This window comes from Bufo bufo, chromosome 5 (genome assembly GCF_905171765.1).
Source record: "Bufo bufo chromosome 5, aBufBuf1.1, whole genome shotgun sequence".
In the NCBI taxonomy this organism is placed as follows: domain Eukaryota; kingdom Metazoa; phylum Chordata; class Amphibia; order Anura; family Bufonidae; genus Bufo; species Bufo bufo.
The window spans coordinates 562,141,140-562,163,078 of record NC_053393.1 but is presented as its reverse complement, the minus strand read 5'-3'; the positions used below and the strand labels follow the sequence as shown (position 1 = coordinate 562,163,078).

The following is a 21,939-nucleotide window of genomic DNA, read 5'->3' as shown; positions in this document are numbered from 1 at the left end:
TGTGTTGGACGGCCGGTATGAGTGGGTGTGTTCTGGGTGGCCGGTACGATGGGGTGTGCGCTGGGTGGCCGATACGAGGGTTTGTGCGCTGGGTGGCCAGTATGAGGGTGTGTGCGCTGAGATGTTGGGTTTGTGCCGACGGGTATTAGGACCAGACATCTCCACCGGACATTGCTCCAGAAGTCTGTGGTTTGTTCACAGTCAAGTCCGTGCTGTTATTTTTCTCTTGACGACCCTTCACTCGAGCCGTACTTCTTCAGTCTTCTAATCGTCCCGTCTCTGACCGCCGTCACTCCACCTCTCTGATATCACTTCCTGCTGTGCTGCTATTGGTCGTGGCTCCACCTCACATATTTCCTGTACAGGGGGTGGGCAGTGAAGAAATCTGTGAAGTGATGCTTCAACCAATAGCAGCAGAGCAGGAAGTGATGTCAGAGAGCTGGGACTCTTGCACTGTACAGGGGCCAGAGTGATTGATTTTGGAGCCCTGAGATGTTACGTGAGGTGTCGATGCCAAGATGATATATCAGACACTGCAGGAGTCAGCGGGGTTCTTCAGAAGCGGTACCTGGCAGTACCGCGGGGGAGGGGCAGTCGTACTGAGGAGAATGAAGAGCGCCTGGCTGCTTCCCGCTGACGGTGTAGTCATCCAGTATATGGTGGGGAGCAGCTGCCCTGAGCCTTAGCGCTGCTGCCCGCTCCTCACTTTCACCTAAACGGGGCCGACTGGAAGCTGAAAGTGGCCCTGGAAATTTTTTTAAAAGAGCCGCCATGTTGTAGGCGGGTCCAAGTTGACAGAAGGCGGGGAAAACACAAGTAGGTGGGGCCAGCAATACTGTAGTGCAGCACAAAATGCCACCCCAGCAAAACCAAATACCACAGTGCAACATGAAATACCGCCCCCACTGCAGTATTCACCCATATCACTGCCCTGTGGCCCCCGGCCCCGTGTATAAGTACCTGATGGTCCTGCTGGCGGCCATGAGGAGAGCTCGGGCGGACCCCTGCAGGGTCTATGGCCAGTCCACCCCTGCACCCAAAACGTTTGGTACTGGGTCATGTGACGTATTATTTTCCTTGTGCCCACCCACAGGAGACGGGGCTTTGTTGGATGCTTCTATCCGGGCTTCTTTACAACGTGCAGACCAGGAGATCAGACAAGTCCTGAAGAAGCTGATGGCCCCTGAATCGGGGGTCACCACGGCCCAGGATCCCCCCCCAACAAATACCGAAACGGCAAAAAGTGCGGAACACAGTGTCCTCGAGGATGGGCGGGAAACGGCGGACATATTCAGAGACGCCAACACCCAGACGCCCGAACAAGCCACTCATGGTAAGTGTATCAGACCCTGAACAGCTTCCTTTCTGTGCCCAGCAGCACAGAGGATTTCAGGAGAGGAGTGTGCGGATCTTGTGGAGGTCACAGGATGAGAGTTACATAGTGGAAGGAGCAGGGCCCCAGCAGCACAGAGGATTTCAGGAGAGGAGTGTGCAGATCTTGTGGAGGTCACAGGATGAGAGTTACATAGTGGAAGGAGCAGGTTCCCAGCAGCACAGAGGATTTCAGGAGAGCAGTGTGCTAATCTTGTGGAGGTCACAGGATGAGAGTTACATAGTGGAAGGAACAGGATCCCAGCAGCACAGAGGATTTCAGGAGAGGAGTGCGCTGATCCTGTGGAGGGCACAGGATGAGAGTTACATAGTGGAAGCAGCAGGCTCCCAGCAGCACAGAGGATTTCAGGATAGGAGTGCGCTGATCCTGTGGAGGGCACAGGATGAGAGTTACATAGTGGAAGCAGCAGGCTCCCAGCAGCACAGAGGATTTCAGGATAGGAGTGCGCTGATCCTGTGGAGGGCACAGGATGAGAGTTACATAGTGGAAGCAGCAGGCTCCCAGCAGCACAGAGGATTTCAGGATAGGAGTGTGCTAATCTTGTGGAGGTCACAGGATGAGAGTTACATAGTGGAAGGAGCAGGGTCCCAGCAGCACAGAGGATTTCAGGAGAGCAGTGTGCTAATCTTGTGGAGGTCACAAGATGAGAGTTACATAGTGGAAGGAACAGGATCCCAGCAGCACAGAGGATTTCAGGAGAGGAGTGCGCTGATCCTGTGGAGGGCACAGGATGAGAGCTACATAGTGGAAGGAGCAGGCTCCCAGCAGCACAGAGGATTTCAGGAGAGGTGTGCTGATCTTGTAAAAGGCACAGGATGAGAGTTACATAGTGGATGGAGCAGGCTCCCAGCAGCACAGAGTATTTCAGGAGAGGAGAAAGGGATTGGGGACACAAGGTTGAACACAGGCTGTATACTGGGGGGTACTTACTTTTCTGACACTTGACTCCTGTCCTAGATGAAGCCCGGAAGGCACCAGTTGTCAGTGAGGCCACAGAAGCTTATCCTGAGGTCAGTTCTTCAGAAACCCAGACAGAGCCGGACGTCCCTGAGAGAATCATCCCAATCAGGTAGGTATGTCGTCCCCTACTGCCATGTGCTCAGGCCATGCAGTGGGCGGCCCCCAGGAGCCATCAGGTCCCAGTGGTTAGGGATGCTGAGTGGTATGATGTGGCCCAGAGAGTGGTTGTCTACCTGGATACTGTTGTTCCCCGGGTTAAGGCTCCACAGCAACAAAGCAGTTGTAGTTGGTGGAGGAAGCAGAGTCCAGACTTGGGGAAGTTCAACGGTTTTACTTGAATAAACTTGTGTCATCCAAAGAATACTTGATCTTTCTCTTGGCGAAGGGTAAACTGGCAGGTGAAGGTGAATACTTTGCTGCTGTGCTAATCTCTGGCTTCAGTCTGGTTGCTGGACTTTCTGACAGTTATGGTACCTTTGGCCGTTTACCCCCTCGTAATATTCAGTTTATGAACTGCAAGGAGTGGGGGTGCTCTGTAAGCTGCTTCCCCTGTTTCCCTGGAAGACTCCTGCTGCAAGAGGGGGGTGGGTGCTGGACAACGGTACGAGGGGGTTCTCTGGTCTATCTCCAACTCTCAACCAACTACAGCTTCATGCAGCCCCTCCCTTGTCTGGAAGGACTAGCCCACTTCTACCCAAAAGGGGGAGAATGGAATGGTAAGCCCCATTCTGACTAAAGATATCTCTCTGCCCGGTGCCACCTGCTGGACTACCAGGCACATTACATAATATATGATTAGAGCACAGTATCCGAGGACCTGCGATTGAATACACAGATGACATTCTCTGCTAGCCATTAGAGATAGTAGCTAAGTGTAGGAATGGTTGCGCCCGCTCTGGGGTATTTTATCCACAAGAGGGCGATGGCGTCCATTTGTGATTGATATCAGCCGCTCCTCTTATAACGCTCCAATGCTGATATAATGTGTAGTATGTGGGGTTACTGGCCCTTTAAGCCTTGATCTGTAATAATCAGTGTATAACAGGTGTGGATTTCTCTCCCCGGGGGTTAATTGTATGGATTTCCTGGCACAGTCTGCATTAACCCATTCTGGGGAGACATTAACCCCGTGCTGCTGGCAGTCCGCTCGCACTGCAGGATGATGGGAGCAGTAGGATGTCGCTCTCTGAACAGATTGCCGCCTTAGTCACATCGCTTTATAAATAGCAGCCGCTGCCTCTGTCTCCTCAGGCTTCAGATGGATGCAGCGGAGCGGATGAGACCCCCGGGGGCCCAGATCTGGGATGTCCACAGAGAAGTCTACATCCAGACCACACAGAAGACCTGCCGGCATGTGAGCCCGGAGCGGGAGGCCCGTGAGTACGGGGGGGTGACCTGCCACCGTGCAGCCAGCGGAGGACTGGGGGGATGCTGCACTGACGAGGGGCTGCAGGGGTCAGTCTGCACCCCAGATCCAACATCAGGGACCCCGCTCACCACCCTGAATGCAGATGAGGGCGAGGGCGTGATATACAGGGGTCTGTAATGCCGTATACACCACGTGGTGCAGGGAGACTGAGGCTGTGATGGACACCTACCTGCAGGAAACCGGGGCTGTGACCCAATACTGTGGGGTCACGTCCGGCCTCCCCGGGTCCATCAGCTGCATCTTCTCTAATCTGTAATCCGCTGCATATTACATTGTGTCCCTGATATAATCCAGAGAAAATGTGAGAGAAGACGGAATATTAATCAGTAATACTGAGAGAGAGATAGATAGGTAGATAGATAGATAATAGATAGATAATAGATAGATAGATAATAGATAGATAATAGATAATAGATAGATAGATAGATAATAGATAGATAATAGATAGATAAATAGATAGATAGATAGATAGATAGATAATAGATAGATAGATAATAGATAGATAGATAATAGATAGATAATAGATAGATAATAGATAGATAGATAGATAGATAGATAGATAGATAGATAGATAGATAGATAGATAATAGATAGATAATAGATAGATAATAGATAATAGATAGATAATAGATAGATAATAGATAGATAATAGATAGATAGATAGATAGATAGATAAATAGATAGATAATAGATAGATAGATAGATAGATAGATAGATAGATAGATAATAGATAGATAATAGATAATAGATAGATAATAGATAGATAATAGATAGATAATAGATAGATAGATAGATAATAGATAGATAATAGATAATAGATAGATAGATAGATAATAGATAGATAGATAATAGATAATAGATAGATAATAGATAGATGATAAATAGATAATAGATAGATAGATAATAGATAGATAATAGATAGATAATAGATAGATAGATAGATAATAGATAGATAATAGATAGATAGATAATAGATAGATAGATATAGATAATAGATAGATATAGATAATAGATAGATAGATAGATAATAGATAGATAGATAATAGATAGATAGATAGATAATAGATAGATAATAGATAGATATAGATAATAGATAGATATTAGATAGATAGATAGATAATAGATAGATAATAGATAGATAATAGATAGATAGATAGATAATAGATAGATAATAGATAGATAATAGATAGATAGATAGATAATAGATAGATAATAGATAGATAATAGATAGATAGATAGATAATAGATAGATAATAGATAATAGATAGATAATAGATAGATAGATAATAGATAGATAGATAGATAATAGATAATAGATAGATAATAGATAGATAGATAATAGATAGATAATAGATGATAGATAATAGATAGATAATAGATAGATAATAGATAATAGATAGATAGATAATAGATAGATATAGCTATAGACAGATGACAGGTTGTTGGATGTGATTTTTCCGTGACTTGGTGCTGATATAAATATCAGATGTTCTTCCGTTGCACAGAATTTCCTCGTTAGTCGCGGTCACGGCGTCCGCTCTGCCCCCTCCTCGCTCTCGCTGTTCTGATGCTCTTGTGGAGCGGTCACTGGTGGAATTATCCATCGTCTGATATTACTGACTGAGACTGCGCAGCCACCTACAGACTCCTGCGGAGGACCCTCAAGGTGACCTCAAGGTCGTGCTCGGCAGCTTCAGATTATGTAACAGAACCTTCAGCGATTGATACATAATAACTATGATATTATATAGACTCCAAATCTGAGCCCCCAGAGTGTGGCAGACCCCTCAGTGCAATGTAAGAGAAGCCCCTCACATTCACAGGTGTCAGGGTTGTCAGCATGTGGTCTCTGCAGCATCTCCTCCTCCAGCAGGAAGTCCCAGCAATGTCTCCAGCACCTTCTATTGAAGCATGGTTGACGGATGGTCGGGGCCTGGAAAAATGGATCAGAACTGGTAAAAAAGGGCAAAAGGGAGGTGGGGGATTCTAGAGCTGACAACTTGTGTTTATAATTTACAGGCCCCCCGTACATGCAGGTGACCATAGAGGATGTGCACACCCAACAGGGAGAAACTGCCCAATTTGATGCCGTGATAGATGGGAGCCCCCCTCTGACCATAACGTGGTACAAGGTAAGACTTCACTGACCATAGACTGGTATAAGATGAGCCTGTACTGACCATAGACTGGTATAAGATGAGGCTGTACTGACCATAGACTGGTATAAGTGGAGCCTGTACTGACCATATACTGGTATAAGAGGAGCCTGTACTGACCATAGACTGGTATAAGATGAGCCTGTACTGACCATAGACTGGTATAAGAGGAGCCTGTACTGACCATAGCCTGGTATAAGAGGAGCCTGTACTGACCATAGCCTGGTATAAGAGAAGCCTGTACTGACCATAGACTGGTAGAAGAGGAGCCTGTACTGACCATAGCCTGGTATAAGATGAGGCTGTACTGACCATAGCCTGGTAGAAGAGGAGCCTGTACTGACCATAGACTGGTATAAGATGAGGCTGTACTGACCATAGACTGGTATAAGAGAAGCCTGTACTGACCATAGCCTGGTATAAGAGGAGCCTGTACTGACCATAGACTGGTATAAGAGGAGCCTGTACTGACCATAGACTGGTATAAGAGGAGCCTGTACTGACCATAGACTGATATAACAGGAGCCTGTACTGACCATAGCCTGGTATAAGAGGAGCCTGTACTGACCATAGACTGGTATAAGAGGAGCCTGTACTGACCATAGACTGGTATAAGAGGAGCCTGTACTGACCATAGCCTGGTATAAGAGGAGCCTGTACTGACCATAGACTGGTATAAGATGAGCCTGTACTGACCATAGCCTGGTATAAGAGGAGCCTGTACTGACCATAGACTGGTAGAAGAGGAGCCTGTACTGACCATAGCCTGGTATAAGATGAGCCTGTACTGCCCATAGACTGGTATAAGAGGAGCCTGTACTGACCGTAGACTGGTATAAGAGGAGCCTGTACTGACCGTAGACTGGTATAAGAGGAGCCTGTACTGACCGTAGCCTGGTATAAGAGGAGCCTGTACTGACCGTAGCCTGGTATAAGAGGAGCCTGTACTGACCATAGATTGGTAGAAGAGGAGCCTGTACTGACCATAGACTGGTATAAGAGGAGCCTGTACTGACCATAGCCTGGTAAAAGATGAGCCTGTACTGACCATAGACTGGTATAAGAGGAGCCTGTACTGACCATAGACTGGTATAAGAGGAGCCTGTACTGACCATAGCCTGGTACAGGGGAGCCTGTACTGACCATAGACTGATATAAGAGGAGCCTGTACTGACCGTAGCCCGTATAAGATGAGCCTGTACTGACCATAGCCTGGTAGAAGAGGAGCCTGTACTGACCATAGACTGGTATAAGAGGAGCCTGTACTGACCGTAGCCTGGTATAAGAGGAGCCTGTACTGACCATAGACTGGTAGAAGAGGAGCCTGTACTGACCATAGCCTGGTAGAAGAGGAGCCTGTACTGACCATAGACTGGTAGAAGAGGAGCCTGTACTGACCATAACCTGTTATAAGAGGAGCCTGTACTGACCATAGGACTGGTATAAGAGGAGCCTATTCTGACCATAGACTGGTATAAGAGGAGCCTGTACTGACCATAGACTGATATAACAGGAGCCTGTACTGACCATAGCCTGGTATAAGAGGAGCCTGTACTGACCATAGACTGGTATAAGAGGAGCCTGTACTGACCATAGACTGGTATAAGAGGAGCCTGTACTGACCATAGCCTGGTATAAGAGGAGCCTGTACTGACCATAGACTGGTATAAGAGGAGCCTGTACTGACCATAGACTGGTATAAGAGGAGCCTGTACTGACCATAGCCTGGTATAAGAGGAGCCTGTACTGACCATAGACTGGTATAAGAGGAGCCTGTACTGACCATAGACTGGTATAAGATGAGCCTGTACTGACCATAGCCTGGTATAAGAGGAGCCTGTACTGACCATAGACTGGTAGAAGAGGAGCCTGTACTGACCATAGCCTGGTATAAGATGAGCCTGTACTGCCCATAGACTGGTATAAGAGGAGCCTGTACTGACCGTAGACTGGTATAAGAGGAGCCTGTACTGACCGTAGACTGGTATAAGAGGAGCCTGTACTGACCGTAGCCTGGTATAAGAGGAGCCTGTACTGACCGTAGCCTGGTATAAGAGGAGCCTGTACTGACCATAGATTGGTAGAAGAGGAGCCTGTACTGACCATAGACTGGTATAAGAGGAGCCTGTACTGACCATAGCCTGGTAAAAGATGAGCCTGTACTGACCATAGACTGGTATAAGAGGAGCCTGTACTGACCATAGACTGGTATAAGAGGAGCCTGTACTGACCATAGCCTGGTACAGGGGAGCCTGTACTGACCATAGACTGATATAAGAGGAGCCTGTACTGACCGTAGCCCGGTATAAGATGAGCCTGTACTGACCATAGCCTGGTAGAAGAGGAGCCTGTACTGACCATAGACTGGTATAAGAGGAGCCTGTACTGACCGTAGCCTGGTATAAGAGGAGCCTGTACTGACCATAGACTGGTAGAAGAGGAGCCTGTACTGACCATAGACTGGTAGAAGAGGAGCCTGTACTGACCATAGACTGGTAGAAGAGGAGCCTGTACTGACCATAACCTGTTATAAGAGGAGCCTGTACTGACCATAGACTGGTATAAGAGGAGCCTATTCTGACCATAGACTGGTATAAGAGGAGCCTGTACTGACCATAGACTGATATAACAGGAGCCTGTACTGACCATAGCCTGGTATAAGAGGAGCCTGTACTGACCATAGACTGGTATAAGAGGAGCCTGTACTGACCATAGACTGGTATAAGAGGAGCCTGTACTGACCATAGCCTGGTATAAGAGGAGCCTGTACTGACCATAGACTGGTATAAGAGGAGCCTGTACTGACCATAGACTGGTATAAGAGGAGCCTGTACTGACCATAGCCTGGTATAAGAGGAGCGTGTACTGACCATAGACTGGTATAAGAGGAGCCTGTACTGACCATAGACTGATATAAGAGGAGCCTGTACTGACCATAGACTGGTAGAAGAGGAGCCTGTACTGACCATAGCCCGGTATAAGAGGAGCCTGTACTGACCATAGACTGGTATAAGAGGAGCCTGTACTGACCATAGCCTGGTATAAGAGGAGTCTGTACTGCCCATAGACTGGTATAAGAGGAGCCTGTACTGACCATAGACTGGTATAAGAGGAGCCTGTACTGACAATAGACTGGTAGAAGAGGAGCCTGTACTGACCATAGCCTGGTATAAGAGGAGCCTGTACTGACCATAGACTGGTATAAGATGAGCCTGTACTGACCATAGCCTGGTATAAGAGGAGCCTGTACTGACCGTAGACTGGTATAAGAGGAGCCTGTACTGACCGTAGCCTGGTATAAGAGGAGCCTGTACTGCCCATAGACTGGTATAAGAGGAGCCTGTTCTGACCATAGACTGGTATAAGAGGAGCCTGTACTGACCATAGACTGGTAGAAGAGGAGCCTGTACTGACCATAGACTGGTATAAGAGGAGCCTGTACTGACCATAGCCTGGTATAAGAGGAGCCTGTATTGACCATAGCCTGGTATAAGAGGAGCCTGTACTGACCATAGACTGGTATAAGAGGAGCCTGTACTGACCATAGACTGGTATAAGATGAGCCTGTACTGACCATAGACTGGTATAAGAGGAGCCTGTACTGACCATAGCCTGGTATAAGAGGAGCCTGTACTGCCCATAGACTGGTATAAGAGGAGCCTGTACTGACCATAGACTGGTAGAAGAGGAGCCTGTACTGACCATAGCCTGGTATAAGAGGAGCCTGTACTGACCATAGCCTGGTATAAGAGGAGCCTGTACTGAACATAGACTGGTATAAGATGAGCCTGTACTGACCATAGACTGGTATAAGAGGAGCCTGTACTGACCATAGACTGGTAGAAGAGGAGCCTGTACTGACCATAGACAGGTATAAGAGGAGCCTGTACTGACCATAGCCTGGTATAAGAGGAGCCTGTACTGACTATAGCCTGGTATAAGAGGAGCCTGTATTGACCATAGCCTGGTATAAGAGGAGCCTGAACTGACCAAAGCCTGGTATAAGATGAGCCTGTACTGACCATAGCCTGGTATAAGAGGAGCCTGTACTGACCATAGCCTGGTAGAAGAGAAGCCTGTACTGACCATAGCCTTCTATAAGAGGAGCCTGTACTGACCATAGCCTGGTAGAAAAGGAGCCTGTACTGACCATAGACTGGTAGAAGAGGAGCCTGTACTGACCATAGACTGGTATAAGAGGAGCCTGTACTGACCATAGACTGGTATAAGAGGAGCCTGTACTGACCATAGACTGGTATAAGATGAGTCTGTACTGACCATAGACTGGTATAAGAGGAGCCTGTACTGACCATAGACTGGTATAAGAGGAGCCTGTACTGACCATAGACTGGTATAAGAGGAGCCTGTACTGACCATAGACTGGTATAAGAGGAGCCTATACTGACCATAGCCTGGTATAAGAGAAGCCTATTCTGACCATAGACTGGTATAAGAGGAGCCTGTACTGACCATAGCCTGGTATAAGAGGAACCTGTACTGACCATAGACTGGTATAAGATGAGCCTGTACTGACCATAGACTGGTATAAGAGGAGCCTGTACTGACCATAGACTGGTATAAGAGGAGCCTGTACTGACCATAGACTGGTATAAGAGGAGCCTGTACTGACCATAGACTGGTATAAGAGGAGCCTGTACTGACCATAGACTGGTATAAGTGGAGCCTGTACTGACCATAGACTGGTATAAGAGGAGCCTGTACTGACCATAGACTGGTATAAGAGGAGCCTGTACTGACCATAGACTGGTATAAGAGGAGCCTGTACTGACCGTAGACTGGTATAAGAGGAGCCTGTACTGACCATAGACTGGTAGAAGAAGAGCCTGTACTGACCATAGCCTGGTATAAGAGGAACCTGTACTGACCATAGCCTGGTATAAGAGGAGCCTGTACTGACCATAGACTGGTATAAGATGAGCCTGTACTGACCATAGACTGGTATAAGAGGAGCGTGTACTGACCATTGACTGGTATAAGAGGAGCCTGTACTGACCATAGACTGGTATAAGAGAAGCCTGTACTGACCATAGACTGGTATAAGAGGAGCCTGTACTGACCATAGACTGGTATAAGAGGAGCCTATACTGACCATAGCCTGGTAGAAGAGGAGCCTGTACTGACCATAGCCTGGTATAAGAGGAACCTGTACTGACCATAGCCTGGTATAAGAGGAGCCTGTACTGACCATAGACTGGTATAAGATGAGCCTGTACTGACCATAGACTGGTATAAGATGAGTCTGTACTGACCATAGACTGGTATAAGAGGAGCGTGTACTGACCATAGACTGGTATAAGAGGAGCCTGTACTGACCATAGACTGGTATAAGAGGAGCCTGTACTGACCATAGACTGGTATAAGAGGAGCCTATACTGACCATAGCCTGGTATAAGAGAAGCCTATTCTGACCATAGACTGGTATAAGAGGAGCCTGTACTGACCATAGACTGGTATAAGAGGAGCCTGTACTGACCATAGACTGGTATAAGTGGAGCCTGTACTGACCATAGACTGGTATAAGAGGAGCCTGTACTGACCATAGACTGGTATAAGAGGAGCCTGTACTGACCATAGACTGGTATAAGAGGAGCCTGTACTGACCATAGACTGGTATAAGAGGAGCCTGTACTGACCATAGACTGGTATAAGAGGAGCCTGTACTGACCATAGACTGGTATAAGAGGAGCCTATACTGACCATAGACTGGTATAAGAGAAGCCTATTCTGACCATAGACTGGTATAAGAGGAGCCTGTACTGACCATAGACTGGTATAAGAGGAGCCTGTACTGACCATAGACTGGTATAAGTGGAGCCTGTACTGACCATAGACTGGTATAAGAGGAGCCTGTACTGACCATAGCCTGGTAGAAGAGGAGCCTGTACTGACCATAGCCTGGTATAAGAGGAGCCTGTACTGACCATAGACTGGTAGAAGAGGAGCCTGTACTGACCATAACCTGGTATAAGAGGAGCCTGTACTGACCATAGACTGGTATAAAGAGAGCCTGTACTGACCATAGACTGTATAAGAGGAGCCTGTACTGACCGTAGACTGGTATAAGGGAGCCTGTACTGACCATAGACTGGTAGAAGAAGAGCCTGTACTGACCATAGCCTGGTATAAGAGGAGCCTGTACTGACCATAGCCTGGTATAAGAGGAGCCTGTACTGACCATAGACTGGTATAAGATGAGCCTGTACTGACCATAGACTGGTATAAGAGGAGCCTGTACTGACCATTGACTGGTATAAGAGGAGCCTGTACTGACCATAGACTGGTATAAGAGAAAGCCTGTACTGACCATAGACTGTATAAGAGGAGCCTGTACTGACCATAGACCTGGTATAAGAGGAGCCAGTACTGACCATAGCCTGGTAGAAGAGGAGCCTGTACTGATCATAGACTGGTATAAGAGGAGCCTGTACTGACCATAGACTAGTACAGGGATGGGCAAAGTGCGGCTCTCCAGCTGTTGTAAAACTACAACTCCCAGTATTCCCTGTTTGCCTACAGCTATCAGCCTACAGCAGGGCATGATGGGATTTGTAGTTTTACAACAGCTGGAGAGCCGCAGTTTGTTCATCACTGGACTAGTAGAAGAGGAGCCTGTACTGACCATAGCCTGGTATAAGATGAGCCTGTACTGACCGTAGCCTGGTATAAGAGGAGCCTGTACTGACCATAGACTGGTATAAGAGGAGCCTGTACTGACCATAGACTGGTATAAGATGAGCCTGTACTGATCATAGCACGGTATAAGAGGAGCCTATACTGACCATAGACTGGTATAAGAGGAGCCCTGTACTGACCCTAGACTGGGTATAAGAGGAGCCTGTACTGACCATAGACTGGTATAAGAGGAGCCTGTACTGACCATAGACTGGTATAGAGGAGCCTGTACTGACCATAGACTGGTATAAGAGGAGCCTGTACTGACCATAGACTGGTATAAGAGGGAGCCTGTACTGATCGTAGCCTGGTAAATAGAGAGCCTGTACTGATCGTAGCCTGGTAGAAGAGAGCCTGTACTGACCATAGACTGGTATAAGAGGAGCCTGTACTGACCATAGACTGGTATAAGATGAGCCTGTACTGACCATAGACTGGTATAAGATGAGCCTGTACTGACCATAGACTGGTATAAGATGAGCCTGTACTGACCATAGACTGGTATAAGATGAGCCTGTACTGACCATAGACTGGTATAAGAGGAGCCTGTACTGATCGTAGCCTGGTATAAGAGGAGCCTGTACTGATCGTAAGCCCGGTATAAGAGGCGGTGGGAAGGAATGGTAAGGCATGGGTCACCACAATGGGAAATAAGTCCAGAGAGTCAGGGTCTGCCGTAAGCAGTGCATTTTCTCTACTGGAAAGGCCTCAGCTACCTGTGTCTCTCTCTCTCTCTCCAGAAGACTAGTACCCTGCACAAAGGCTGGAGGCCCACGGTCTGTGGCAGAGTATCCCTGTCTCCCGCATCTTCTTCTAGTCAATCATAGTCTGGCAGAGTCCTCCTCTCCCTAGCACTGTTCCCTACTGCAGAACAACTAGGGTCTCTGACTGCTCTCCTTATATACCATTTCTAGCTAGACTGGAACGTTCTAGTCGGAGGGGTTGAGTGGAGAAACTCAGCACAAACAGATACAATGTACACTTTCCGTCTCTCAAGACTTACATTAGAACTTCATTGATCCTCAATGGCAATGACAAAGCAGATTTCAAGACAAAAACAGTTTCCAGACATAACAACAGAGCGAAACCAGACAGTCACAAGGTCAATCTATCTGGGGTGGGTTTGGTGGTAACAATGTCTGGCTTTTTCCCCTCCAAAACATGCTCTTCTTTAAAACCCTATGGCAGCTGTGGAAAATTGCCAGCTTTCTCTTTCAAAGTCCCAAAAGTCTCTCAGTATTCATTAACCCTTTCCACAGAGCCCTGTAAATACAGTGCAAATGAGCAGGATATATATCATAGAAACCTAGAATGTGTCGGCAGATAAGAACCATTGGCCCATCTAGTCTGCCAAATATACTGAATACTATGATAGCCCCTGGCCCTATCTTATATGAAGGATGGCCTATGCCTATCCCATGCATGCTTAAACTCCTTCACTGTATTTGCAGCTACCACTTCTGCAGGAAGGCTATTCCATGCCATCTACTACTCTCTCAGTAAAGTAATACTTCCTGATATTACTTTTAAACCTTTTCCCCTCTAATTTAAAACTATGGTCCTCTTATAGCAGTTTTTCTTCTTGTAAATCTCTCCTCTTTTACCTTGTTGATTCCCTTTATGTATTTAGCAGTTTCTCTCATCTCTCCCTCTGTCTCGTCTTTCTTCCCGATACATGTTAAGGTCCTTTAATCTTTCCTGGTAAGTTTTATCCTGCAATCCATGGACCAGTTTAGTAGCTCTTCTCTGAACTCTCTCCAAAGTATCAATATCCTTCTGGAGATATGGTCTCCAGTACTGCGCACAATACTCCAGATGAGGTCTCACTAGTGCTCTGTAGAGCGGCATGAGTGCCTCCCTCTGTCTACTGGTAATGCCTTTCCCTATACACCCAAGCATTCTGCTAGCATCTCCTGCTGCTCTATGACATGGTCTGCCTACCTTTAAGTCTTCTGAAATAATGACCCCTAAATCCCTTTTCTCAGATACTGAGGTTAGGACTGTATCACTGATTTTATATTCTGCTCTTGGGTTTTTACGCCCCAGGTGCATTATCTTGCACTTATCAACATTACATTTTAGTTGCCAGATTTCTGACCATTCCTCTAGTTTTCCTAAATCTTTTTCTATTCGGTGTATCCCTCCAGGAACATCAACCCTGTTACAAATCTTTGTGTCATCAGTAAAAAGACACACCTTACCATCGAGGCCTTCTGCAATTTCGCTGATAAAGATTTTAAACAATATGGGTCCCAGAACAGATCCCTGAGGTACCCCACTGGTAACAAGACCTTGGTCTGAATATACTCCATGGACTACAACCCTCTGTTGTCTGTCCCTCAGCCACTGCCTAATCCATTCAACAATATGGGAGTCCAAGCCCAAAGACTGCAATTTATTGATAAGCCTTCTATGTGGGACAGTATCAAAAGCCTTACTGAAGTCCAGATAAGCGATGTCTACTGCACCTCCGCCATCTATTATTTTAGTCACCCAATCAAAAAAATCAATAAGATTAGTTTGACATGATCTCCCTGAAGTGAACCCAGGCTGTTCTTCATCTCTCAATCCATGGGATTTTAGATGTTCCACAATCCTCTCCTTAAGTATGGTTTCCATTAATTTCCCCACTATTGATGTCAGGCTTACTGGTCTATAGTTGCCCGATTCCTCCCTACTACCTTTCTTGTGAATGGGCACAACATTTGCTAATTTCCAATCTTCTGGGACGACTTCTGTTGCCAGTGATTGGTTAAATAAATCTGTTAATGGTTTTGCTAGGTCACCGCTGAGCTCTTTTAATAGCTTTGGGTGTATCCCATCAGGCCCCTGTGACTTATTTGTATTAATTTTAGACAGCTGACTTAGAACCTCTTCCTCTGTAAAGACACATGCATCAAAAGATTCTTTAGTCTTCCTTCCTAACTGAGGTCCTTTTCCTTCATTTTCCTTTGTAAAAACTGAACAGAAGTATTCATTGAGGCAGTCAGCTAGTTCTTTATCTTCTTCCATATACCTTCCTTCTTTTGTTTTTAATTTGTTAATTCCTTGTTTTAGTTTCCTTTTTTCATTTATGTATCTGAAGAATGCCTTATCGCCTTTTTTCACTGACTGAGCTAATTTCTCTTCTGCCTGTGCTTTAGAAGCTCTTATAACTTGTTTGGCCTCTCTCTGCCTAATCTTATAAATTTGCCTGTCATCCTCGTTTTTTTTTTTGTTTTTTTTTTGTAATTACTAAATGCTATCTTTTTGTTTTTAATAATTTTGGCCACTTCTGCCAAACATAAAATGCAGTTACACATTATTAAACAGTGCACATTAACCCTTTCAAGTGAAATAAAGTAAGACCTTTAGAACTTTGCATATAACAGGGGCAAATGTCCATAAATGTCAAGACTTCACAGTACCCCTGCTCCAGGGTACTACACTGATACTCTGACATTATATACAGTGACTCTGTAGTCAGATAGAGCTGGTGTTGGGCATCGTCTGACTAGCCACAGGAATGGGGGTTGTGAAGAAGTTGCTGTGGGGCCCAGTTATTTCCAGTTACGCCAATGAAGAGGAGCTTGTATTGAACATAGCCTGGTATAAGATGAGCTTGTATTGAACATAGCCTGGTATAAGATGAGCTTGTATTGAACATAGCCTGGTATAAGATGAGCTTGTATTGAACATAGCCTTGTATAAGAGAAGCTCGTATTAAACATAGCCTGCTATAAGAGAAGCCTGTACTGACCATAGACTGGTATAAGATGAGTTGTATTGAACATAGCCTGTATAAGAGGAGCTTGTGTTGAACATAGCCCGGTATAAGAGGAGCCTGTACTGACTATAGCCTGGTATAAGATGAGCTTGTATTGAACAGTTGTATAAGATGAGCTTGTACTAAACATAGCCCGGTAAAGGAGCCTGTACTGACTATAGCCTGGTACAAGATGAGCTTGTATTGAACATAGCCTGGTATAGGATGAGCTTGTATTGAACATAGCTTGGTATAAGATGAGCTTGTATTGAGCATAGCCTGGTATAAGATGAGCTTGTATTGAACATAGCTTGGTATAAGATGAGCTTGTATTGAACATAGCTTGGTATAAGATGAGCTTGTATTGAACATAGCCTGGTATAAGATGAGCTTGTATTGAACATAGCTTGGTATAAGATGAGCTTGTATTGAGCATAGCCTGGTATAAGATGAGCTTGTATTGAACATAGCCTGGTATAACAGGATATTGTATTGAGCATAGCCTGGTATAAGATGAGCTTGAATGCAAAAACAAGCACAATGCACCAGCACCCTGCAGACACAATAATAAAGTAAATATAATCGTGCTGTACTCACTATAGAAAACGTACTGATGCTAATGCTACGTTATAAGTGGAAGATTCTTGGCAAATACAGTTTGTACACAATTATTTGTTCCTGTCCGTCACTGGCATGTCGATCTGCAGGTTCCACCTGCATGCTCAGCCCCCTCTGTGCTATACCTCTCCTGGTGTCTAATGGCCTCCATTACATTCAGGGGATGCAGGTTCCACATGCATGCTCAGCCCCCTCTGTGCTATACCTCTCCTGGTGTCTAATGGCCTCCATTACATTCAGGGGATGCAGGTTCCACATGCATGCTCAGCCCCCTCTGTGCTATACCTCTCCTGGTGTCTAATGGCCTCCATTACATTCAGGGGATGCAGGTTCCACATGCATGCTCAGCCCCCTCTGTGCTATACCTCTCCTGGTGTCTAATGGCCTCCATTACATTCAGGGGATGCAGGTTCCACATGCATGCTCAGCCCACTCTGGATTTCATCTCTTATGGTGCCTAATGGCCTCCAATAAATGCAAGGGATCAGTGGCATGCCAAGGGTGTTTGGCACCCGGGGCAGGTCTTTTCTCTGCCCCCCCCCCCCCCCAATACTTTTTAAAAAATGTACCCCCTCACAGTAGTATTGCCCTCATTGTACATCCTTCACAGTAGTTTTGTACAGATGTGTGGCCCCTCAAAGTAGTTATGCCCACATTGTGCCCTCTCTCTGCCCCTTTCACAGTTGTAGTGCCCTCTTTGTGCCCCTTCACAGTAATAATCTCCATTGTGCCCCCTTTATAGTAATAATGCCTGTAACGGATCTCCTGGCACCCCAACCGGGTACCTCCGTTGATGGATGCTCCTAGTGCTTCCCGAGGACTCCAAGCACTCCGCTCTACACCGTAACCACCACAGGAAACAGGAACAGCTCTTACAAGAGCTAATAGTATAGCCAGGGGAGTATAGCAAATCTTCAGCGTATAGCAATCCCCAGTGTCGATCAGTTGCCCAAACACCAGCCTCAACATGATGAAGGATAAAACAGGAACTCTTTATTGAACACACAAGCATTGACTTATATACACATGTTCCAACAAGAGTACCACCCCCGTGAACCTGGTTGGGAACTGAGGACATGACATAGCAGCCAATCCTTTACAGCTTTATGGTTTAAACACAAAAACGATACATTCAACAAACACAATGGCATTGCCTGTGACGCAATCAACAAAATACAATTACCAAAACCCAATGGGCTCTGCCTGTGATACAATTACCAAACATAATGGGCTAACTTAATCACTCACAGGCAGAAAACACACATTTTTCCCCAAAACACAGAAACCACCTCAAAACCCCACATATCCCCATAGTGTATACATCCAGGGAAAGCTCTGATCGGGGTGAACAACATATCCAAAAATCACCCAGATCCGAGCAGGGATTCCCGAATTCCATGAAAGTCACATTTGGCCGACTTGGTCTGCCTTCTCCTTAAAAGTTAGTATATGGCCATAACCCTGAGGCAAGAGGCTGGCAAACAGGCCCCTCCAAAACCCAGTGGCGAGGTTAGTTTTGCCACAATGCCTTTGTGCTCCCTTCACAATAATAATGCTCTCTCTGCCCCCTCCATAGTAATAAAGTCCTCTGTGCCCCCTCCATAGTAATAAAGTCCTCTGTGCCCCCTCCATAGTAGTAATGCTTTCTGTGCCCCCTCCATAGTAGTAATGCTTTCTGTGGCCCCTCCATAGTAGTAATGCTTTCTGTGCCCCTTCCATAGTAATAAAGTCCTCTGTGCCCCCTCCATAGTAGTAATGCTTTCTGTGCCCCCTCCATAGTAGTAATTCTTTCTGTGCCCCCTCCATAGTAATAAAGTCCTCAGTGCCCCTCCATAGTAATACAGTCCTCAGTGCCCCCTCCATAGTAATAATGTCCTCTGTGCCCCCTCCATAGTAGTAATGCTTTCTGTGCCCCTTCCATAGTAATAAAGTCCTCTGTGCCCCCTCCATAGTAGTAATGCTTTCTGTGCCCCCTCCATAGTAGTAAAGTCCTCTGTGCCCCCTCCATAGTAGTAATGCTTTCTGTGCCCCCTCCATAGTAGTAAAGCTTTCTGTGCCCCCTCCATAGTAATACAATCCTCTGTGCCCCCTCCATAGTAATAAAGTCCTCAGTGCCCCTCCATAGTAATAAAGTCCTCTGTGCCCCCTCCATAGTAATAAAGACCTCTGTGCCTCCTCCATAGTAATAAAGACCTCTGTGCCCCCTCCATAGTAATAAAGTCCTCTGTGCCCCCTCCATAGTAATAAAGTCCTCAGTGCCCCTCCATAGTAATAAAGTCCTCAGTGCCCCCTCCATAGTAATAAAGTCCTCCGTGCCCCCTCCATAGTAATAAAGCCCTCTGTGCCCCCTCCATAGTAATAAAGTCCTCTGTGCCCCCTCCATAGTAATAAAGCCCTCTGTGCCCCCTCCATAGTAATAAAGTCCTCTGAGCCCCCTCCATAGTAATAAAGACCTCTGTGCCCCCTCCATTGTAATAAAGTGCTCTGTGACCCCTCCATAGTAATAAAGTCCTCTGTTCCCCTCCATAGTAATAAAGTCCTCAGTGCCCCCTCCATAGTAATAAAGTCCTCTGTGCCCCCACCATAGTAATAAAGACCTCTGTGCCCCCTCCATAGTAGTAATGCTTTCTGTGCCCCTTCCATAGTAATAAAGTCCTCTGTTCCCCTCCATAGTAATAAAGTCCTCAGTGCCCCCTCCATAGTAATAAAGTCCTCTGTGCCCCCACCATAGTAATAAAGACCTCTGTGCCCCCTCCATAGTAGTAATGCTTTCTGTGGCCCCTCCATAGTAGTAATGCTTTCTGTGCCCCTTCAATAGTAATAAAGTCCTCTGTGCCCCCTCCATAGTAGTAATGCTTTCTGTGCCCCCTCCATAGTAGTAATTCTTTCTGTGCCCCCTCCATAGTAGTAATTCTTTCTGTGCCCCCTCCATAGTAATAAAGTCCTCAGTGCCCCTCCATAGTAATAAAGTCCTCAGTGCCCCCTCCATAGTAATAAAGTCCTCTGTGCCCCCACCATAGTAATAAAGTCCTCTGTGCCCCCTCCATAGTAGTAATGCTTTCTGTGCCGCTTCCATAGTAATAAAGTCCTCTGTGCCCCCTCCATAGTAGTAATGCTTTCTGTGCCCCCTCCATAGTAGTAAAGTCCTCTGTGCCCCCTCCATAGTAGTAATGCTTTCTGTGCCCCCTCCATAGTAATAAAGTCCTCTGTGCCCCCTCCATAGTAATAAAGTCCTCAGTGCCCCTCCATAGTAATAAAGTCCTCAGTGCCCCCTCCATAGTAATAAAGTCCTCCGTGCCCCCTCCATAGTAATAAAGCCCTCTGTGCCCCCTCCATAGTAATAAAGCCCTCTGTGCCCCCTCCATAGTAATAAAGTCCTCTGTGCCCCCTCCATAGTAATAAAGACCTCTGTGCCCCCTCCATAGTAATAAAGTCCTCTGTGCCCCCTCCATAGTAATAAAGTCCTCTGTTCCCCTCCATAGTAATAAAGTCCTCAGTGCCCCCTCCATAGTAATAAAGACCTCTGTGCCCCCTCCATAGTAATAAAGACCTCTGTGCCCCCTCCATAGTAATAAAGCCCTCTGTGCCCCCTCCATAGTAATAAAGCCCTCTGTGCCCCCTCCATAGTAATAAAGACCTCTGTGCCCCCTCCAAAGTAGTAATGCTTTCTGTGCCCCTTCCATAGTAATAAAGTCCTCTGTGCCCCCTCCATAGTAGTAATGCTTTCTGTGCCCCCTCCATAGTAGTAATTCTTTCTGTGTCCCCTCCATAGTAATAAAGTCCTCTGTGTCCCCTCCATAGGAATAAAGCTCTCTGTGCCCCCTCCATAGTAATAAAGTCCTCTGTGCCCCCTCCATAGTAATAAAGACCTCTGTGCCCCCTCCAAAGTAGTAATGCTTTCTGTGCCCCTCCATAGTAATAAAGTCCTCTGTGCCCCCTCCATAGTAGTAATCTTTCTGTGCCCCTCCATAGTAATAAAGTCCTCTGTGCCCCCTCCATAGTAATAAAGTCCTCAGTGCCCCTCCATAGTAATAAAGCCCTCTGTGCCCCCTCCATAGTAATAAAGACCTCAGTGCCCCCTCCATAGTAATAAAGTCCTCTGTGCCCCTCCATAGTAATAAAGTCCTCAGTGCCCCCTCCATAGTAATAAAGCCCTCTGTACCCCCTCCATAGTAATAAAGTCCTCTGTGCCCCCCCCATAGTAATAAAGACCTCAGTGCCCCTCCATAGTAATAAAGTCCTCTGTGCCCCCTCCATAGTAATAAAGCCCTCTGTGCCCTCCATAGTAATAAAGTCCTCTGTGCCCCCTCCATAGTAATAAAGTCCTCTGTGCCTCCATAGTAATAAAGCCCTCTGTGCCCCCTCCATAGTAATAAAGCCCTCTATGCCCCCTCCATAGTAATAAAGTCCTCTGTGCCCCCTCCATAGTAATAAAGTCCTCTGTGCCCCCTCCATAGTAATAAAGTTCTCCGTGCCCCCTCCATAGTAATAAAGTCCTCTGTCCCCCTCCATAGTAATAAAGTCCTCTGTGCCTCCCTTCCATAGTAATAAAGCCCTCTGTCCCCCTCCATAGTAATAAAGTCCCTGTGCCCCCATCCCTAGTAGTAATAAAGGTCCTCTGTGCCCCTCCATAGTAATAAAGCCCTCTGTGCCCCCTCCATAGTAAGTAATAAAGTCCTCTGTGCCCCTCCATAGTAATAAAGTCCTCTGTGCCCCCTCCCTAGTAATAAAGTCCTCTGTGCCACTCCATAGTATTAAAGTTCTCTGTGCCCCCTCATAGTAATAAAGCCCTCTGTGCCCCCCTCCATAGTGATGAAGTCCTCTGTGCCCCCTCCATAGTAATAAAGCCCTCTGTGCCCCCTCCATAGTAATAAAGTCCTCTGTGCCCCCCTCCATAGTAATAAAGCCCTCTGTGCCCCCCTCCATAGTAATAAAGCCCTCTGTG

General features: G+C 46.4%; 1 protein-coding gene across 25 annotated transcripts in view; it reads left to right on the top strand.

The window, feature by feature from the left end:
* OBSCN (obscurin, cytoskeletal calmodulin and titin-interacting RhoGEF) overlaps positions 1–21,939 on the top strand; it is a 622,289-nt gene that overhangs the window by 482,916 nt on the left and 117,434 nt on the right. For all 25 annotated transcript variants that reach the window (XM_040431714.1, XM_040431713.1, XM_040431717.1 and 22 more), the window contains 4 exons: positions 1,094–1,333; positions 2,351–2,462; positions 3,605–3,729; positions 5,802–5,914. In XM_040431714.1, the coding sequence (XP_040287648.1) occupies positions 1,094–1,333; positions 2,351–2,462; positions 3,605–3,729; positions 5,802–5,914 (590 nt within the window). The remainder of the gene's footprint in view (positions 1–1,093; positions 1,334–2,350; positions 2,463–3,604; positions 3,730–5,801; positions 5,915–21,939) is intronic.